Source organism: Cannabis sativa, chromosome 1 (assembly GCF_029168945.1).
Source record: "Cannabis sativa cultivar Pink pepper isolate KNU-18-1 chromosome 1, ASM2916894v1, whole genome shotgun sequence".
NCBI classification, from domain to species: domain Eukaryota; kingdom Viridiplantae; phylum Streptophyta; class Magnoliopsida; order Rosales; family Cannabaceae; genus Cannabis; species Cannabis sativa.
Genome location: NC_083601.1, coordinates 44,414,648 through 44,437,855, shown reverse-complemented (window position 1 = coordinate 44,437,855; position 23,208 = coordinate 44,414,648). Strand labels below are relative to the sequence as shown.

At 29.3% G+C, this 23,208-nt stretch overlaps 1 protein-coding gene across 1 annotated transcript; it reads right to left on the bottom strand.

Moving 5' to 3' along the window:
• Positions 1 to 9,292: 9,292 nt before the first annotated feature.
• On the bottom strand, positions 9,293 to 14,444 carry LOC115707375 (phosphatidate cytidylyltransferase 1). Its single transcript, XM_030635324.2, has 12 exons — positions 14,102 to 14,444; positions 13,741 to 13,853; positions 13,255 to 13,508; positions 12,971 to 13,122; positions 12,595 to 12,736; positions 12,109 to 12,265; positions 11,442 to 11,489; positions 11,273 to 11,359; positions 10,203 to 10,331; positions 10,066 to 10,122; positions 9,807 to 9,890; positions 9,293 to 9,724 (listed from the first exon to the last, which is right to left on the bottom strand). The coding sequence occupies exons 2-12, from the start codon at positions 13,810 to 13,812 to the stop codon at positions 9,635 to 9,637; spliced, it is 1,272 nt and encodes a 423-aa protein (XP_030491184.2). The 5' UTR covers positions 13,813 to 13,853; positions 14,102 to 14,444; the 3' UTR covers positions 9,293 to 9,634.
• Between the last annotated feature and the right edge of the window lie 8,764 nt (positions 14,445 to 23,208).

Here is a 23,208-nt window from a genome sequence, read left to right as displayed (position 1 = left end):
CTGTTGATTTGTATTATATTTATAGTGTTCACGGTTCTCTATGTAGTTATTCCACCAAACAAAATCTTGCAATGCATTTGGGCTTAATTTGGCTATATTTTAATGTATCTGTCCATTTTTACGTCCTCATTCTTTATTCCTAATTTGTTTTTCGGTGTGATTTTTAACACTAAAAATGGATATTATATTTGTCATAGTAATAAATATAATGTTATCACTTATCAATTGTGTGAGCAAAGCAAACGAATTATTGTGGAAATAAGTGAAAAAAAAAATTAAAATTAAATAGATTCATTTTGGGAAATTGAAAGTCAGTGTTGTTGTGTTGACCGTGTGCATGTAGTACGAGACTACTTCATCAACTAAAGGATAAATGCTAAGGTGCCTAATAGGTGTCATTTACGTATATTGATTCTTATTTATTTCAACTTACCAAAAAAAAAAACGATAAAATTACAGTAAATAGAAACAACTTAAATTATTTATCACATCAACAATGTGGGATAAACACAAACAAATTTTTTTTTCTAATAAAATCACAATAAACCTTTTATTTATCTAATTACTAATATCTTATACAGTAAGACTTGTTTCGTTTGTTATTAAGTATAATATAAATATCATAAATTACTCAAAGATAAGCAATTAATGTAGTAAAATTGTTTAAAAGGTTTTATAGTGATACTAATAGTATGTTTACTAATAAGTAATGAGAATTAATAGTAAGGTAATTAATCTTTTAAATTTATTTACTTATATTATTAAAATTAGAAAAAATGAAGAACTTGATTAAATAAGGAATAAAAAAAGGGAATACTTTTCCCACTAGCTTTTTAAGTAATGTCATTAAGGGTAATAAATTTTATTTATTTTTATTTTAATTCTTAATATTAAATATATAATAATAATTTTGTTATTTAAATATATCATACAAAATAACTACTATATACTATATAGTTTAACTCAGAAGGACAATTTAGTCAATTTATGCATTCCGATTACGTTTCCTTATAAAGTAAATAAGATAAATCACTATTATTCTATTTTCAAAAAAAATTAGTAAACAATATATTACAAATATTGATTTTGATTATTCTTCATTTATTCTGTTATTTTTCTCCATTTCTGAATATTGTATAGTAAATGTGGGTTTTTGGAATGACGACGTGTATAATTCCAAAACCTAATACCAACCATAGTTGGCCCAAACCTAGGCCCAATGATTAAGTGAAATTGTAATTACGATCTAGACGTAAGCCCAACTCGCTAAGTTGCCAAGGTCGGGCTACCCTAGTTAGGGGTGTTCTTGGACCACATTCACTATTTTTAAGCTTATCCATATCCGATCCAATTATATATTAAATGTTAAATTTTACCATTTAATCCGATCCAATATTAATTTCAGTCATCTAATCGATCTAACACCCATAGGATGTTGGATTGGATTGGTCCTATCCGTTGGATGTATTTCATAAATATTTATTGGTTTAATTTTTGTTTATTCAATATTTTAGACCTAGTATTTTTTTGGATCGGATCAGATATCCATTCAATATTTTAGGTCCATTATGTATTGAATTTGATTGGATCCTTCCAATCCAAAAAAAAAAATAAAATAAAATTTTAATGTTAATTTTTATATATACATATATATTTCACATATAACAATATAAAATCTAATTACTCATCCAAACTAAATGAAAATACTAATTAGTTCGATTAGATGTTAGATTTATTGAATTTTTAGACACGCCATCCAACATCTGATCCGATCCAATTAGATATTCAAAAATAACATCCAATTTGGTCCGATCACAATTGGATGTTCAATGTTTGGCGGTCGGTTGTACGTAATTTAATCGGTCGATTATCATTGAATTGGATGATTTATGCACACCCCTAACCCTAGTCCGAAAAAAGCCATATGGGCCAAGAAATGAAAAGTTTATCATGACCAATCTGGATACCTTCAAGAGGTAATCTCAAAGCGGGTAATTGAAGAGTCACTCAAATAGTTTCCGAACCTCAACCAATAGGGAACTCTCCACACGGACCCCCACAATGTCACAGTTTGTCCCGTACACCAGACTAGCAGAGTGTGTCCAATGACATGTTCTCTGATATTCTCATTACAGACGCGACTTTGCATGACACCTGACATTCTTAAATGGTCCCTGCTTGTACGTACAATCATCATCTTGTGAATTGGGTCTCACTCAATTGATCTAAAATAAACATTGTATTTTACCCTTATTAGTTGACATACTAAAATTCTATCGGGTCCGGGTATATGATAGTACTCGTTTCTTCCCTATAAATAAAACAAGAAAATTAATTTCTTGGAAAGAAGAGTTAAGAATTAGGGTTATTTAATCAAATAGGGTATAATCACGTGTAACAAATATTTTGGAACTTTTCTAACTTAATGACATTGAGGTGTATTAAAATTCGTTAACACTCAAAGCACTTATAAATCTGAGTATTTTCTTCTTAAGTTTATTTATTTTTATAATTAATTTTTAAAAATCTCAATAAATATTAAACATCATTTTCCTAGTAACAATGAACCAAATATACTGTTGTAAGTAAATGTTATATTACTATTGATGTAAAATATTGATTTTGTTAAGGTTCATTTATAAAGTGTCTTCATGGGCGATGGAGAATGGGTTTTTCGTTATAATCTGACGTATAGTATATACATGAAGCTCTCATTGTCAATGACACGTGGATAAGTTAGCAGTACTAATCATTTGACACACAGTTTTGTCGGTATTGCCACTATTATATATATTTTAAGCTGAAGAGAAGAGAAAAGAAGTGGAAACTAGACGCAGGCGTTTTTGAGTGTTTTAATTAAGATATGACCAGGTTCATTGAATCTATTCATCTGTCTAGGTTCATTCTAACATATTTTTTTTTTCTCTCGTTTCCCTTATTCACATTTAAATTATTATCGACTGTATATTTTGCTCTTACTCAGCCAACATACACAGTACTAATTCATTTCATTTTTAGATAATTAAAGCATAGGCAATTCATTTCATGTATATAATTAGAAATCTCGATTCATTCATTCATATTTTATGTTATTTATGAACAAGTTAGTTTTTTAAAGGAGGGATTATAGGGAGATATATGTTAATTAAGAATTTTTTTTTTTTTATAAATTCAACTTTACATTTTAAGAGTTCGTTTAAATGAGATTGGTTTTCTATAAGAGAGAGAGAGAGAGAGAGAGAGAGAGAGAGAGAGAGAGAGAGAGAGAGAGAGAGAGAGAGAGAGAGAGAGAGATTTAAAATCTTAATGAAATGTGATAAAGAATGAATAGAAAAAATAAATAGTTTCAATATAATTTTACCTTAAAATATGCACCTTACCTTGCACAATTAATTTTATGATTTTATTCTTTGTAATAATCTTGATTAATTACTTTTTATAAGAAAATATATATAGGAAATCTAATTAAAAAATTGATCTAATTCAACTAATTGGATGGAATTTTGAAGCCAAATTAAGTTGGATTGGATGATGATTTTTTAAGGGCATTTTACAAAAATACTGCATTTGGGGTAATTGTTTTCAATTTTACTGCCACACGGCAGAATTAACATTTATACTGTCCTCCCCTTTTTTTTTTCTTTTATACTGTCAACAACAAAACAAAAGTATGAGGCCTCCATCTTTGACAATCACAGACATAACCACCACAACAACACCAGGACACCGGAAAATAACCATTAATTCCGACAAGAATAAACAAAAGCAGTAAAATCGACGTCAATAAATAATCATGGCAAAACAACGATAAAACAACACTAAAACAATCAAACAAAACAAAAGAAAAAAATGATTAAAAAAAACAAACAATCTGCTGCACAACCTCAACACCAGATGCAAAATCAACTATATTTGCAAGTCTATTCCTAGAAAATTATAAAAAAAAAACTACTAAAACAACACTGAAACAACACAAAAACAAATGAAGCAAATATAACTACTTAGAAAAATATAAAAGAAACACACACCTCAAAACTCTCTTGTGAGTGAGCTCGTCAAATATATTTATAAGAGAACCAAAAGAAAAAAACCACAAAAATAGTCAAAGAGAACGAAGAAGAAATGTATTTATAGCCTCCATCTTCCACACTCACAGACATAACCATCACAACAACACGAGAACACCCAGAAAATACCTATTAATTCCAGCGAGATGGAGCAAGGGCAGTGAAATCGGCATCAAATAAATAAATCATGAAAAACAACAGTAAAACAATACTAAAACAATAGTAAAACAAAAAAAACAATAAAAGAAAAAAATGATCAAAAATTAACTATGTTGTGCACATCCTCAATACTAAATGCACTATATTTGCAAGAAAAGTTCTAGAAAATTAGAACAAAAAAAAACCACACTAACTCTTATATTTTCAAAAAAAAACATAACTAAGAACTTCAAAAAATTAAAAAAAAAAAAAAAAAAAAAAAAAAAAAGAAGAAAAGAAAAGAAGATGAAGAAGAAGAAGAAGAACTAAACATGAAAAAAAAATAAAAATCATGAAAAACAACAGTAGAACAATACTAAAACAACGGTAAAGATGAAGAAAAAAAAAACTTGAAGAAGGAGATGAATATTAGAACATGGGGGTGAGATTTATTTGAAAAGCTAGAAGATAAAGATGATGAAGAAGATGAATAGTGAGAAATGGGAGTGAGATTTTTAAATCTATTTAAATAAAAAAAAGAATGAGACATGGGGTGTGATTTTTAAATTTATTTAAATAAAAGAAAAAGTAAAACATGTCACTTTTATGACACATCCCATCAACCTTTTCATCAAAATAATAATTATTAAATTATCTCAAAAAATAATAATTATTAAATATTAAAAATAATAAATAATAACTTTTATATCCATTAAAATAAAAAAATTAAATAAATAATTGAGCCCATGTCCCAATCAATCTAAAAAAAAAACAAAACAATAACATAAAAATGTTGGCAGCCGAAAAGAAAAAAAAAAAAAGTTGGCAGAAAAAAAAAAAAAAAAAAAAAAAAAAAAAAAAAAAAAAAAACAGTACAAAAGTTATTTTTGGAGTGTAACAGTATAAAAGAAAGAAAATGGGAAAACACAGTAAACTGTGTAAATTTCCCTTTTTTAAATATAATTAATGTTGAATTGGATATGATGTTCACTCTTAGTTTTCAATATAATAATAACAAATTATAATATCTTTATATTTTAAGACTTTCTTAAAATATGTATAAAAGAGAGAGACTCCTATTATATTTTATTCTTGTAATAACCTTGATGAAATGGTTTTTTAGAAGAAAAAATGTATACGGGCATAATCGATATCGCATGCAGTTACAATATGTTAAGTTGGACAACCAAATAGTCTAGAATTATCTCTTCTTCTTTTTTTAACTATTTAGAAAAATACCAAAATTGTTCATCAAGACTTTCATATGAATAACCAATTAGTCTAGAATTATTCTTTTTAAATTATTACAATTTGTTCAAAAATGACGAATTAACTAACTGATTCAAAGTGTGATCCAAACATAATTTTCGTGTAAGTGGAAACTAGTGATGGAAACTTGACCTGCGGGGACAGGTATCCATCTCGGGGCAAGGATTACCCTCCTTAATGGTAATGGGGTGGGGCGGGATACAATTTTATATACCTAAAGTGAGTTTGTGCAGAGGCAATACTACTCATCCCATATTTTTGCATATAGTTTTCTAATTATTACCTATTAAAGCTATGGGCTATACTTACAAAATTGACTATTAATTTGTTCTAATTTACTGTATAATAAAGATTTTTTAATAAGTACAATATTTAATTATTTTAAATTCAATATCTTGTTATTTTTATATTTATTTAGAATTACATTGTACATTATTTTCTTCTTCTTCTTCTTCTTCTTCTTATTATTATTATTATTATTATTATTATTATTATTATATTAATGGGTCTACTCAATGTGAATTTCGCTGTCCTGATCTAATTGATTAAGTGGAGCCGGGACGGGGATGGGGCATAAATGAGAAATGGAAACGGAGTTCGAAGCTGCACCTTTATCACCCACTCAATTTCCATCCTTAGTTAAAATTATTGGGTTTTAGTCCTAGTTAGCTTTAGATGACCCAAAAAAAAAAAGAAAAAAAAAGCAAGTATAACTAGAAATAACATTTTAAAGGACGTGTATTAAAAGTTTGTGTAAATTTTTTGTGTTAACAAATATACATGTATATAGTTTGTACAATTAGCTTTATAATTCATATTTCAGAAGGCAAACTAAAACTATGTATATACATTGGTAGTTGTAATTTTACCATATGTGAAGAATTGTCAATATAATTAATTTGTACTCATCCAGTCATCCATAAAGTTACAGGCCCCATTTTGTAGCATTGTGAAGTCAATCTATTCTACATGTTCTTCCTTTTTCTTTTTTCTTTTTTTTTTGGATATGACCAAGATATATTATTTAACGAGGGGTGGCAATTTTTATTTATATTATTTATTTTTTAAATTTGTAAGGAAGCTAAGTTCTTTATCATTATTATTATTATATATATTAAAAAAAAAGGTGCTATTTTATTTTGTTTAGAGAACACTTTATCTTATTATAAAAAAGAATGAAGATAGTAGAGGAACTTCATTAGTTTCCTAATCCTCAGGTGGCTAATTTCCTTTCATTGTAGTCATCACAATGGTTCACTTTTAAGACTTGAATCTAACCTGCTTTGGCACTGGATTCATTGGTGTGGTTATAGAGATAATCTAATTATTATATATGTTGATAACGATGCCTGGCGGTTTACATTTACACTTCGTCCATTTTCCATATTTGATGTGTAATTATAATTAGTATATAAATTTTGAATAATCAACCAATATTACAATATATAAATATGTATATACTTTAGCATACGCATATACCGACACAATTTAAGTTAAACACGATAACACGACTCAAAATCCACATGAAATAAACAGATTTATATTTCCCTTAAATGAGTTTAGGTCATTTTAAGTTGATATGGCTAACCCATTTATTAAGGGAAATTTGAATTAATATGCTTAAATAATTAAAAAAATTTATTATTATACCAAAAATTTACACTATAAAAAAACTATACTTTTTTTTTCAAAACCCCAAAAATACCCCCTCACAATTCTATCTCTCTGCATCATCTCTCTCTCTATCTCTCTCAGCCAACTCTCTCTCTCTCTCTCAACTCACAGTCGACCCCAACGGACCCAAACCCCATCCCCATCGGACCCAAACGCCACCCACGAAACCCACTCTTTCTTCCTCTCTCTCTCTCAGATCGCGAAAAAAAAAAAAAAAAAGTTTCGTAGCCTATGGTCGGACCTTGGGGTCCGAGATGGGGTCCGACCAATCGGACCCATCGGACCCAAGGTCCGACCATCGGACCTTTCTCTTCCTCTCTCTCTCAAATCGCGAAAGAAAAAAAAAAAAAAAAAATTCACAACTTGGTCGGACCTTGGGGTCCGATGGGGTCCGACCAATCGGACCCATCGGACCCCAAGGTCCGATGGTCGGACCTTTCTCTTCCTCTCTCTCTCAAATCGTAGAAAAAAAAAAAAAAGTTTCACGGCTGGTCGGACCTTGGGGTCCGATGGGGTCCGACCAATCGGACCCATCGGACCCCAAGGTCCGACCATCGGACCTCTTTCTTCCTCTCTCGAAATCTAAAGAAAAAAAAAAAAAAAAGTCCCACGGTAGAAGGTTTCGTGGGTGGCGTTTGGGTCCGAGAGTGGGTGGCGTTTGGGTCCGAGAGTGGGTGGCGTTTGGGTCCGATGGGGATGGGGTTTGGGTTCAGGTGGCGTCGACTGTGAGTTGAGAGAGAGAGAGAGAGAGAGAGTTGGCTAAGAGAGATAGAGAGAGAGAGATGATGTTTGTGAGGGGGGTATTTTTGGGGTTTTGAAAAAAAAAAGTATAGTTTTTTTATAGTGTAAATTTTTGGTATAATAATAAAATTTTTTAATTATTTAAGCATATAAATTCAAATTTCCCTTTATTAAACATGTCATTTCCGAGTGATAGAGCTAACCCATTTATTAAACGAGTTAGTTCACACGCTTAACTCGAAAATAACATGATAATAACCTATGTAAGAGTATGTACTCTTAAATTTATTATATTTATTATGTAAATTATATTTTTCTAATTAAAAATGATATAAACACATTAATTGCTCATAAAATATTTCATAATAAGATTGTAAATATATTAAACCTACGAGTGCTAATTACAACCACATATTATAGCATTTAGTTAACCACATATTATAGCATTTTGGAATTTTTTTTTCAAATTTTTTTAGCAGTATTTGTTATAGATATAATATTATCCCTGTAAACTTTTGAAGAATTCTAAATGGTTTACAATATCGATAATAGAGTTCTTGATATACTAATATAGCACGCATGTTAAAAAAATTTCAAACGGTAAACTATTCCAAATTTTTTAAAAATTTACATGTTGTAATTATAAAGAACACCGCCATGAAAAAAGTTTTGAAAAAACATATTCCATGTATTTTCGATCACGAAAATTGCAATAAAAGGTTAAAGGTAACATTCTTTTAAATGTATTATAAACATGTTAATGAATTGATAAGTTAATTAAAATTAAGGGTTCTTACAAAAATATTAGATTTTGAGCTAAAATTTATAATTTTACTGTCACATAGAATTTTTATAAAAATATTTTTTTTATAAAAACAACAAAATAAAACAATTCAAATAATAACAGTAGAACAACTAAAAAATAACTGTAGAACAACCCTGAAAATTTAACACAGTATAAAACTTATACAATATTCTTTTAACAAAAAAAAAATAAATTAATTAATTAATTAAAATTTCAATATTTAAGTGTAAAAAACCCTTAAAATTAAACATGATTTTTATATAAACAGAATAAACAAGTTGGATCAGATCTACCCTTTATAAATAAATTGGGCTTGAGTTTTAATTTTTAACACAATTAATAAATAAGTCGGATTTGAATTTTACATTTGCTTGTAATAACCTCGACACGACACAACACACAAATTGCCACTCCTAGTCCTAACAGACACCATCACATGTTCGTGGTTTGTTTATAATTAATAGGTTTTTTTTCGAGTTGCTAAGTAGTTACTTTGTTAATAGTTCATACATTCTTACCCATAAATTCCAAATATTATATCACTCGAAAATAAATTTAAAAAAGACGAATAAAAAGAAAACAAGAAAAAAAAAACACATAAAAGTTAACTAGTTATTATTTTATTTTGGGGGTCTGAATGCTCTCAGACCCACATAAGTTTGAAGAATTGACAACCCCTTAAGTCTATGAATAAAGTAATTGTCAGGTGAAATAAGAATAAACGAAAGAACTAAAACGTAAATTTTCTCATAGCTACTATGGGAGTCTCCAACCAATTTTGCATGACTATGAGATAAACTACGAAAACATGACTATACAAGGCTTTATCCAAATATAGAAAGACAAGCCACAATATACAAATTACATCACATTCCCTCTTCATCTCTCCTCTCTTCACATCCATACACACCATTCTAAGAGAGAGAGACACATACCAAACTTACGATTGTCTGATTAGTCTGTCATGCAACGTATCTCTGAGTTTTATGAATAGAGCTTGTTGCTCCTCGAAAGTGAGGTTCATCAATATCTGAAGAAGCAATAAGGAAAAACAATCAGTAATGGTATTTGAAGATCGTCATGATGAACATTACATGCATAGACAATCATACCTGGTCCAATATCATCTCCACGGATACACTTTGAGGCACGACAAATGACTGATGATAGATGTATGCAAATACCGCCATCACCATCTGCAAAAGAGTATCGAAGTTTATACCGCCAGAGTAATGTGCAAACCAACCAGGTGAATTGGAAGGATTTCATACATATCATTTGAAATGAAATGAGAAGAAAATCCAAAGGTGTATTTAGAAGATTTCATCACATAGTGGGAAATGGTTAGCCTCAAACTAATGTTAAGCTCACCTGACAATCCATTCTGTCTGTAATTCCACCATGCCCTGGAATACTATCACCAAAATCCTGTACCAAAAGAGAGGGATAGTATTCTTACAATGTTGATATCTATGAAAGTAGAATAGTCATTAGTGTCAAAAGCAAACCTTGACTTTAAAAGCTCTTTTAAAACCACTTGCAAAGAAGCCTCCGAAAGGTGCTATTATTGATGCAAATAAACCAAAGGATGCGGCATGCCACTGAACTGGCAACACAGAGAACTCTCTCCATGGGAACTGTATAAACACCAAAAACATGTAATAAAAACTCAGTAATGAATTTAACACACAACACTCCAAACATTTATTTAATAATAATAAAAAAACACACAATTAGATAAATTTAACCTAAAACAAGCAGGTTCAAAGGTTGATTTATGCCCAAGATTTAAAACCAAAACTCCATACATGTCAACTTTGAGAACAACAGTTATATTACCTGCAGCCTCAGTCTAGGCTTGTCAGAAGGTCCAGGCTAACAAGTGGAGGCCCATGGAGCCTAGCTTGGGTCTTAGAATCAATCCTTTGTTAAAATATTTTTCCAAAAAAATTAACTCTTTTTATCTTATTCAAAAACTACAATTTTATTTTTAAGCATTATACTAGTGTAACATGCATATTTTAGTTGTTCTCATTAAATATCTTTGTTAGATTATGGCAAGGGTTGGACAGGACTCTTCAGGCCAAGCCTTGGCCCTTTACTTGTCACGGATGAAATTCGACCATAGACTCTACAAGGCTGGACAGTCCACATAATGATCAATGTCATCATCTAGAAATTCATAATTCTAAGTATATAATAGAAGCAGAAGCATCAAGGATTGGACGGGGGCAGTCAGTGAGAAGAAAGAAAGGGATATTTATTTCATTCTCGTAGTAATATGAGATAAATCAGGCTTTACTAAATGGTAATAGTTGGATTTAGGTAATAGGTTAAGATTTAGCCCGAATGAAATGAAATATAAAATGTCAATACGAAAGAACAAATATTATCTTTCTTAAATATAAACTTATAAAAGAACTTCTACACAAAGTTTGAGAATGACAAACATTTTTGTTAAATCAGTTAAGAGTTACCCAATAGAAACATATCTGAATTCAAGCAGAGAACAATTAAAAGCACAGATAAAATATAATATCCAACAAATGCATGTTAAAGAGAATGTCACGTTGCTCACCCATGGAGGAATCCATCCAGGTAAGGTAACAGTGGAAGCCTTGAACAGCGGACCAGGATCACATTGAAGCCAGCCCGTTGATAAATCCTGCAAGCCCACAAGTATCCACAATGAAATAGTTTATCTTTCAAACGGTGGAAGACTTAAAATTTTAAATAAATAAAATTACCTTCCTTGGGCATGTTAACCAGGGATAACGACCCATGATGTTAGCTAACTGCACAAACAAGTATAAACACTTTAGAAAAACTATATTGCTAACTAAGCTGAACATATAGACACCAGTCAGATTATTCACATACCATTCAAGAGAATATAAGGATACTCAAGTACTAAAGTAAATATCATCTAGTATGGTAATATAAAGTTACTCGTAAAGAACAAACTGAGTCTAATCCACAAAGCCCAGGTAGTTCCTTGATCTAAAGTTAACCAAAAAGCATGTGTGTATGCACACACAAAATGCACAAGTATTGAAATAGAAAGGTAGGTAGGTACGACCTGCTCATTCAAGCCAAACAAGTTGAGAAAGTATGCATTTAGTATAACTCTAAGCCTATTTTAAACTGTAACAAGATGAGGATTAAGATCAATTCTGCCTCTTAGCTATAACTACTGTTGTTAATAAGCACAAAGAGCTGAGGCCCAAATATAGAAGACCAAACAAAAAGCGATCATTCTTTCCCGGATGAAAGAAAAACATAAGCACCTAAGAAACCAAAAATCAGACAATTGTCTGTCATAAAAATTTCTGAACTCTCTTAAGTAAGAATACAACACGAAAAATCTCAGGAATCCATGCTAAAAAACATATATGGATAGAAAAGCATGCTTACCATAAATGCAGATATGATAGTTGTAACAGAAGCACCAATGAATCCCTCCCAAGTTTTCTTTGGAGATAGCTTGATTAATGGGGTCTTTCCAAAGAAGAATCCAAAGATATATGCAGCAATATCGTTAATAACAATGAGTGTTGCCGGAAGAAGAAACCTGCATACATATGGTACAGTGCATCAAGAAAAATAAATTATAAGATCAGAGTATAAGCACATACAGAATATAATTGAGGGGTATAAGCCCATAATAAGTGGACAACAAGTACAATACCAGTTCCCATTTGTACAATTCAACTTAGCAAAATGATAACATTCTAGGACACTTCACGGTTAACTCACTTCTACAGGAGATAAGAGGTGAAAACAGAGTACAATCATCAAGCAATTTCACACTCTAACTTTCTAATGTAGAAAGATAAGGTGGATCAATAGATGATTTAGGAAGGTCCTATACAGACTGATTTTCTGAGTAATTTATTTTACCAGAAAATTCCTTCAAAAATGTTGGCTACTGTGAACGAGGACTGCGTAAACACAACAATGAGAATCATGTGTGTCCATGCATACTGGCCAAATTGATATTTGTACATCTTCTTCTTCAATGTAACGATGAACCACACAAAACCTGAGCCAAATTACAAATTAAAAAAAATGATGTACATATAAGCAGCTAAACATCAGGAGGAAAATAAACAAAAAGGAACAAGACACACAAGAAAGTAAACATTATATATAAGAAGTAACCAAAATGAAATGCTAAGTGATAATTATGGCTTTGTGATGCTATGAGTCTATGAGTGACACAGTGACACCAAAATCAAAGTTCCCAAAATTAATTAAAATAAAATGTTTATTGAACCTGTGATATATAAGGAGTAACAGATAACCATATGATACTTGATAAGGTTGCTAACAAGTTGATAGAGAAACTTGTCCGAAGTTACTGTATTGAAAAGCCGTTGACTGAGAATGCGACCATATACAAATAACATGGCAGTGAAGAAGAAGTGCCTGGCATAGAAATGAAAAAAAAAAAAGAGTAAGAGGAAAGTATACAAACCATTAGCTCTTATTTTAAAGATAAATTGCTTCAATTAGAAACACACTTCAACCATCACTAGAACAAGTAATTAGTATCCTCACCAATTTAAAAGCCTAAATCCTGGTAGATGACTATCTTCATGAGCTTTCCTTAATAAATTGAACAGCTCTTTCGCCATAAAGATTTGAATAACAACAACCATAGCAGTAATATAAAGATGACCCATATAAACAATTAACACAAAACCCCCAATCATCCAAATGGAAGAATACGCCCGTATCCACATTGACTTGTACTTGTTACGGTCATTAACAAGTAAACTGCCTCCATTTGTTTTACTAACATCTGGAACAGCCTGAAAGGCCAAAAATAAACAGATAAATAAACAAAAACAAAGGCATTCCATTTGTTTTACTAAATATAAAATCACACCAAAATTCATTAGCACCCATTACATATTCATGAATATGTTTCCCCACTCCCCCACACCCCAAAAGGGAAAAAAAGAAACCAATAACAAAAAAACAGTTATAAGTACTTTCAACTTGATTGACAATGACAGAACACCAAATTATGAAGTGACTAACCTCATTTGAACGTCTTCGATGGCGAGCTCGACCAGTTGGGGTTGATGGAGTGGTAACGTTATCCCTCTGCATGACTTTAATTTTTGCTTTCACTCATACGATAAAAGTCCCACCTGAAACATTTAAGGGCACACAAATTTATTTAATTTTTTTTAAATAAAGAAATGATTTTCAAAGTACCCAAATCAGCTAATATATACGAATAATAATTCTCCAAAGCACAGAAGTAATAATCTACATTGCTAATCAGATTCAAAACTCCATATAACGTTTAGAACCCCAAAGAAATAAAACAACTGAAGCCATATATTTCTCAAGAAAAAACTACTGGAATGTAATGAAAAAAGAAAAAACTCTTTACATTCAAATCTGAGAGAAATAGACAGAGTAAGAACAAAGTTGAAGTATGGTTTTTCCGAGTGGACAGAGTTAGTGAGATGAATAAGAAATGGGTTTCGAAACCCAAACAATAGCAAAAACGGCCGAATAAGAATCTGGCGCAAAGGGGTTTGGGTTTGGATTTCGGTAAACGAAGGGAGGAGAATAGAAGCAAAACCAACTATCAAATTTCCGTGCGAAATAGAAATATCGGAAAATAAAGATTACATATTTTTGCAACTCTTGCTATTTATGGTTAATTACCGCCATTAGTCCCTACATTTTCTAAAATATCATACTTTAGTCCCTAAAACAAAAGAAATTCGCATTTTAATGACGATTTCATCTAAACTGAAATGACGACGTTAAATTCAGACGGAATTTTCAAAGAGTATCAAAAGTTGAAATCAAAACGCTTAACAGATAAATTATATGCTTAATTTTAATTGTTTTTTCTTAAAAATATATTATTCCTAACTAAATGATAAAGTTTTCTTATTAAAAAATCATATACTACAATTTCACAAATAATATAAGCCTCATTAATTATTTACCTTGGGTTTTAATTATTTCTATTTATTGCAAGTTTTTTTTATTTAGATCACATATTTTTCAAGTGTACAGAGCAAATTGAGTTATTATATCTATTTTTTTTAAATGAGGGGCCAAAATGTTAAAAGTTTATAAAATTGAAGGAGTAATAGAGTAAATATAGTTGATTGATATATAGGATATTATTATCGTTCTGGAGGTCAAGTTTCCTGATTCCTCATTTCGTGTAGACAGATAGATGCATAATTCTAAAACACACAGACGTCGTCAGATCATGGGTCCATCTTTTTCCTATTACACGTGGATTATTCCTGATTCAACACGTGGATATCCTTGCCTCTTTCATTGGTTAAATGACTTTTTCCTTGTTTTAAAATTAATTTAATTTGGTTAAGCATAATCGAAAGGCAAATAATATCGATTTCTTTTTCATTAGAATTAATATATTCTTGTGATGTCAAATCAGGAAGGAATTTCTTAAAGTTTATTTTACATTTTAATCCCCTGAATTTTGTAATTTGTTAAGGGAAATCATTCATCTATGATATCATGAAAATGACTAAACTTCTTAAATTTAAGTGGAGCAAACATAACCAAAAATTAATTATCATTATTATAATATACAAAGAGATAAAGTAAACAGTTTTATGAAATTGTGAATTAGAAAAAGAAAACGTACACACAAGCAAACTTGCTGTTCCCTTTTTTCTTTTTATTTGCTCAGATAAAATTATGCAAACTTATTGTAACAAAACCATTCCCAAAAAAAAAATCTTATGGTAAAACCCAAAAAAAAAAAAAGTAAAAAGTGAATAAGCATCTAAATTATGCTTGTCACATTTGTAAAGAATAAATGTGGGGTTTATTGAATGGAAGAGGAAAAAATAAAAAGAATTTTATGAAGGAGAGGAGAAGGTGAAGAAGAAGGTACTTGCCAATTGGGGTCCTCAATTCATTAATTAGGATGAGAAATCTTCCAATCTTTTCTTGCTTTGCCCACAATCTCACTCTTGGAACAAACTATTTTTCATGTTCATTGAATGTTTTATAGGGACTTGTTTTAGGCAATCACTATTATAAATTTATTTACTTCCAACGACTATAAATATTATTCATATATTTATATATCAAAATATATTTTTTTTTAAAAAAAAAAAAAGGAGAAGAGGGTGTAGGTGTATAGTTATTGATAAATTTGGACAACTCTCGTAATTTTTGTCACTATTTGTTTTTTTGTCAATTCCAACAATTTAGGGTGATAATGACGCTCCAATGACTTTTTCAATGATAAATTAATTTTGAAAATCTTGTTAGGTTTATTTATAATATTATTACAACATCTACTAATAATATACTTCTACATCTAAATTATTATATTATTCAGTTGTATTTGATTAACATTTGCCATTCCTCTATCAATCAATCCAAATTAGATTAAGTTTTTATTAACATAATCTATTAGACTTAGGGTGCATTTATTTATTGAACATCCAAATATATGATCTGAATATATTTTTTATTATTTTTAATTTATATAATATTAATAAATTTATTAAATTACATTTTATTTTGAAAAAAATATTCAAATATTAAATTATTGAAGATTATTTCTTTCTTGATAAAAAAAAAAATAAAATACTTCCTTTCTCATTTGGATTAGCTTATTTGGATTACTTCCTTTTATTTGGATTAGCTTTAGTGTAAAATCCTTTTTCAAAATGTCATAAGATAAAAAAAATTAAAATTATCAACATCATATTAATATAATAAATAATTAAATTTTATTTTATATATGTAAAATAATATGTTTTAATCTTCTCTATTCATGATTAAATATGTTAAAAACTAAAATTAAGATATTAAAGGTCAGTTTGACACAATTGTGTTATGAAAAAAAAAATAACTGTAATTGTGCTGTAAGAAAAAAGTTGAACAAAGTTAGTAAATTATAAATTTTAAAGTGTTGTGAGTTGTTAAGATACTATTATAATGATAATGATAATATTGTGATAATATAGTTCACTATAATCACAAATATATATATAAAAAAAAAATTATTTTATATAATGTTTTTATTTATAATATATTTTAATTATTTTTTCCTTAAAGTATAAATTTATATGCATTTGATAAAAATAAATTATAATATTTTTATCATATGTAAAAAAATGAAAATTTTAAATATATAAAAAACTCTAAATTGATGTGATATGGTTAAATTAAAAATATGAAATATTTTTTTTTTTTTTTAAAAAAAGAGAGATTTAAATATTATTTATTTTATTATAATTTATTTATTTTTAATATATAATAAATAAGTAAATATATTTTTAGTACAAATAAATTTATTATAGTCTTTTAATTAAAACAGTTTTTTTTAAAAGTTGGGTTGTACTAACTTTCGCTTTTAGGTATAGTTTCATCATAAATTTTTCAATAAGTTATTTTTTATTTAACGTCCAAATGTGATTTTCACTAGCAGTGGTTTTATATTTAGTATATAATAGTATATAAGTGTAATAAAAATTTGCATTCTCATAACTCCACTTTGCATATGAAATCATCCCTAACTTTCAAAGGAAGATTAGGTTATTATAATTTCTAAAGAGGAAAGATGAGAAAAAAAACTGGAGAAATTTTTTTTAATAATTTTTTTATATTAAAAATTATACACCTTACAAATTAAAAATGAAGTCCTACTTATAGAGTCTCAAAAAAAAAATAAAAATATACCATATAATCTTGAGTTACAAAATACTACTACTAATAATAATTCTATGGTAATATAGTTATTATTACTAATACTATTATCAATATTATATACATTAATATTATTATTGTATTTTGTTGATTGATGGAAAAGGAAATTGTTGAGATGGAGAGTTTGAATTAATAGGGAAATTTACACAGTTGACTGTTTTTTCCCATTTTCTTTCTTTTATACTGTTACACGCCCAAAATAACTTTTATACTGTTTTTTTTTTTCGAAATTAACTTTTATACTGTTTTTTTTTTCTCGGCTGCCAACAATTTTATGTTATTGTTTTGTTTTTTTTTTTGATTGATTGGGACATGGGCTCAATTATTTATTTAATTTTTTATTTTAATGGATGTAAAAATTATTATTTATTATTTATTATTTTTAATATTTAATAATTATTATTTTTTGAAATAATTTAATAATTATTATTTTGATGAAAAGGTTGATGGGATGTGTCATAAAAGTGACATGTTTTACTTTTTCTTTTATTTAAATAAATTTAAAAATCACACCCCATGTCTCACTCTTTTTCTTTTATTTAAATAGATTTAAAAATCCCACTCTCATTTCTCACGATTCATCTTCTTCATCATCTTTATCTTCTAGCTTTTCACATAAATCTCACCCCCATGTTCTATATTCATCTTCTTCTTCAAGGTTTTTTTTTTCTTCATCTTTACCGTTGTTTTAGTATTGTTCTACTGTTGTTTTTCATGATTTTTATTTTTTTTTCATGTTCAGTTCTTCTTCTTCATCTTCTTTTCTTTTCTTCTTCTTCTTTTTTTTTTGTTTTTAAATTTTTGAAGTTCTTAATTATGTTTTTTTTTGAAAATATAAGAGTTAGTGTGGTTTTTTTTGTTCTAATTTTCTAGAACTTTTCTTGCAAATATAGTGCATTTAGTATTGAGGATGTGCACAACATAGTTAATTTTTGATCATTTTTTTCTTTTATTGTTTTATTTGTTTTAGTATTGTTTTACTGTTGTTTTTCATGATTTATTTATTTGATGCCGATTTCACTGCCCTTGCTCCATCTCGCTGGAATTAATAGGTATTTTCTGGGTGTTCTCGTGTTGTTGTGATGGTTATGTCTGTGAGTGTGGAAGATGGAGGCTATAAATACATTTCTTCTTCGTTCTCTTTGGCTATTTTTGTGGTTTTTTTCTTTTGGTTCTCCTATAAATATATTTGACGAGCTCACTCACAAGAGAGTTTTGAGGTGTGTGTTTTTTTTATATTTTTCTAAGTAGTTATATTTGCTTCATTTGTTTTTGTGTTGTTTCAGTGTTGTTTTAGTAGTTTTTTTTATTATAATTTTCTAGGAATAGACTTGCAAATATAGTTGATTTTGCATTTGGTGTTGAGGTTGTGCAGCAGATTGTTTGTTTTTTTTAATCATTTTTTTCTTTTGTTTTGTTTGATTGTTTTAGTGTTGTTTTACCATTGTTTTGCCATGATTATTTATTGACGTCGATTTTACTGCTTTTGTTTATTCTTGTCGGAATTAATGGTTATTTTCCGGTGTCCTGGTGTTGTTGTGGTGGTTATGTCTGTGATTGTCAAAGATGGAGGCCTCATACTTTTGTTTTGGTATTGACAGTATAAAAGAAAAAAAAAAAAGGAGGACAATATAAATGTTAATTCTGCCCTGTGGCAGTAAAATTGAAAAGTATTACCCCAAATCTAGTATTTTTGTAAAATGCCCAATTAATAAGTGTGTGATTGATTTATCATGTAATATGATGGGTGTTATGGGAGTTGGCGTGAGGAGATGGAAAAGGCAGCAGGAGCAGGAGGCTCACGTGGTGGAGCAGAGGAGAGGAAGGGAACAAGGGGAGCCAATAGGAAGGCGCCATGTGGCGTGTGGCTGGAGGAAAGAAAGGCCACACAGGCGCTGATTGGGACAGTTTGGACGAATAGAAGGGCGCCGCTTGGACCTGACGGGGCAGGCAAACTGGGCCTCTTAGATGGGCTTTTCTCTTTATTTTCTTCTTTTCCTTTTTTCTTTTTGGGCTCCTTTTTTAAGCTTTGTCACTTTTTTCTTCATTTAACAAAAACACACCTTAATTCCTACAAAGTAACAACAAATTAAATTGCAATCAAATATTTTTAATATAAAAATATATCTTATTTATTTCATGAAAATATTAATTTAAACTTAATTTATTTTAAACTTTAAGATCATAAAATATACATTTTTTCACCATTAATCATTTTTAAACTGTACTAAATATATTTTTATCACAATTTTTTCATAAAATAACTTTTAATTTTTTTAAAAAAACAGTGCCAAACAGACTCTAAATCAAAGAGTAATGTCACTTAAAAAGCCATGAAGGTTTTTTTTTTTGAGAAAAAGCGTTTATATTATAGAAACAAACCAGTTAGACCTCTCGGTCGTTACACAAAATATTGTTAGGTAAGGCCGAAGCCGTGATAGACCCAAAAACCTGGTGAGCAAATGCCCATCTAGCCACATTATGAGCGACAAAGTTACAAGTTCTACTAATATAAGCAAAATTACAACTGATAAACAAGGGAGAAGACTTTTTAAAAAAGCCATGAAGGTTGAATATTAGAACAAAGAGCTTGAATATATCTCTTGAAACCATGACTTTGATACCATGATAAGAATCATCAAATTCCATTTCAAAACTAATTGGTGATGAGTAGAGTAGTGCATGTTCTTATATATGGTTCAATACTTTTACATTTAATCCATGTGGGACAATGTTAGAGTGTCTCAACAACCTTAAAATATTTATAAATACTTTTCAAACTAAATAATTAATTTTCCATTCGGGGAAAAAAAAAAAAAAAGATTATTATAGTACTCTACATAATCCATGATTAAGAAAAAATTGAGATGCCTTGACGAATCTAAAAGGATTATTTACTGGACATTCCATGGATCAGGATTCAGGACACTAATTAATAATTTTATAAATATATATATTTATACGTATAGGACAATATAGAGATTCATAACTATTGAACGTCCGTAAATATAAATTCCATTAATATTAATTTCAATCCGTTAATACCATGATAACTGGGGTACCAATTTGGCTTACATACCCAACTAGTCTCTATTATCAATTAACTAATCAGTCGATATTCTTTATTAATATTACCACATCACCGTTGGTCCTATCACCCACTTTTGTCCTAATATAACAATCCGACTTATAGGTAATGTCTATGCTTAATTAGTTAAGATGAAAAATAAGCCAAATCATGAATATTGTTTTGGCTTATTTTTCATGCCATAACATTTATATAAATATAGCCCAAACTATAGTCTTATTTGCTGAACTTATTATAGAAGAGAAAATAATATTATAATATAAATTAAAATCAGCAAAATGTGTATATATATAATTAACTCAATGGAAATAACTAAGCTATCATTGTGGTCATGAGCTATGATTATCTTTATTCTAGGCATCTCCGTCTCAAAAAATCTTTATATACAGATTCTCTCAAAACTCATTACTATTATTATTATGAAATTTAGCCATTTGTATAGGCGAATCTATCTAAAATTTCTTATTATAATAATTCTAGCTAGCTAGCTAATGATCATGGGAGCTTCTCTCTGTGGTTTCAGGAGTTTATCAAATAGACCAATATCCAATAACCAAGATGATCATGATCATCATGGCAAATCTTCAGCAATCTTGGACTTGATCAAACGGCCAGGAGGGTGCTTAAAATCATCAGATCAGAAGGCTGCTAACAAAAAGAGGACATTGCACTCATCACCATCATCTCTACAAATTACTCATGATGATGATAATAATAATCAGATGCAGAAGAATATAACTAATAATAATAAGTTGATTATGGGAAAGAACAAGTTGACTACTCTAGAGGATTGGATTTTAGCTTCTCCTGGCTTAATAAAGACAGACCAAAACAGTAGTACTAATAATATTAATAATGGTGGATCATCAGGAGGTAGTGGTGATCAACTTCACGTATTCAAAAAGTCAAGAAAGATACATCCTTCTTCAATAACTAATAATTCAACCTCATCATTATCATCTTCATCTCATGATCATAAATATTATTCTTCCAGAACAATTACTACTACTACTACTACATGCTCTTATAAAGCAAAGGATTCTTCCAAGATGATGAGCCGAAGTAGAAGTGGGAAGTTGACAAAGAAGGTGAGCTTTAGGGAAGAGCCTGATATCATCATATTTTCCTCCCCGCCAGAATCACAACTTATTCATATCTAATGATATATATAACCAAGGACACGTACGTACGTATACGTACATATATATATATAATCCCATGCACGTCACAATCTTCTATGAATATATATACAATATATATATATTTGTTATGAAATACGTACTTAATTACAATAATTAGGCTATAAAGGAGCCCAACGTTTGCATCCCATTGCTTATGATTTCAAATTCTCTACTTGAAATGTCTGTTTTGTGTCTTTCTTATTACTGTAGTTTCCGTGTAATATATAGTATGTGTTAATTAAGCAGAAGATGTATGTGCTAATAATTATAATGAGATAGATCATATTTATATGAGAAAAGGTTTGATTTTGTTGCCCTGAGCTTATTATCTATCTTGTAGTACTTTTGGATAAAATTTGCTGATAATTATTTGAAGTTAATTAGTGTTCTCTAGTACAAAGAATTCTGTTCTTTAGTTTTATTAGATAGATAGTAATAAAGTAATAACTTGATCACTATATAAAGTTCCAATATAACAATTATTTTCCAAACAAAAAAGGAGCTGAATACACCAAAAAAAAAAGATCAAACTTTGATAATCTATGTCCGATTGATTTGACTCTCATCAACCAGGTTATGGTTCAAAAAGATGAAAGTAGTCAATGAAAGACCTTCGGCTCTGAAAGGTGGATACAACAATTATTTTACTTTTATGTAGTCACGATCTAGCAATTTTTCAAAGTTATTATCTAAAGAAACATGCAATTTTCTATTATTCAAAAAAGAAAAAAAGATTTTTTAATTAAAAAAAATATTTCTAGTTTCGAATAGCTTAAATAAAACGAAATTAGGCAACTAGTTAGGACTTAGGAGTTAGGATGGACTGGTTGCTTTTCTTTCGAAAATGTATGATTAATAATCACATTATTATTTCCTTATGATTTCGAGAGAAATGGTCGACATACATTTTCAAAACTTTTTTAAAATTTTATGTTAAGGTACTGACGTAATCAACATTAGAAAAAGAGACACCCAATAATAAGTACCTGCGTATGTATTCTGTAGACTGTAGTGGAGATTATTGGCATTGTGATAGTCGTTTTGGAAATTTCATGTGTGTAAGACTCTGTAAGTTGTTGTTTTGTGATAATTAATCAAATTTGAGGTACCTACTAAGGTAAAGAGAACCAATTAATCCGTATGTAATGTAAGTACTTAAGTATCGTGTTGAGTTCTTACATGGAGTTCTTAAATTTATTTTACATGGAAAAATTCATAAAATACGAACAACCCGCATAATATCCTTATCTTGTCGAGCCCGTAAAATCTAGAATCCTATTGATGTCCGCGTGTCGTGATCTAAATTGTCATCCCTACTAAGTAGTGAATATTAATAATAATATTGGCTATTTCCGATGGATATATTACAAAATTGATAGATTTCGAAATGACAAAGTGGGCCTAAGCTGGGCCTGAAGGAAGATTCTTACCGAACCTACCAGTCCGGTAGTTCGTTTGGTTGGGTAAAGGTTAAAAAGGAAACTACGTGGAAAGTTGTATGATCACCCG

Excerpts from the sequence above, each read along its gene's own strand:
- LOC115707375 (XM_030635324.2), bottom strand. The coding sequence starts at position 13,812 with ATGCAGAGGGATAACGTTACCACTCCATCAACCCCAACTGGTCGAGCT. Across the intron at positions 11,490-12,108 it reads CTATCATATCTGCATTTATG|TTAGCTAACATCATGGGTCG; the intron begins GTAAGCATGCTT and ends TTGTTTGTGCAG. Across the intron at positions 10,123-10,202 it reads AAAGAGCTTTTAAAGTCAAG|GATTTTGGTGATAGTATTCC; the intron begins GTTTGCTTTTGA and ends CTTTTGGTACAG.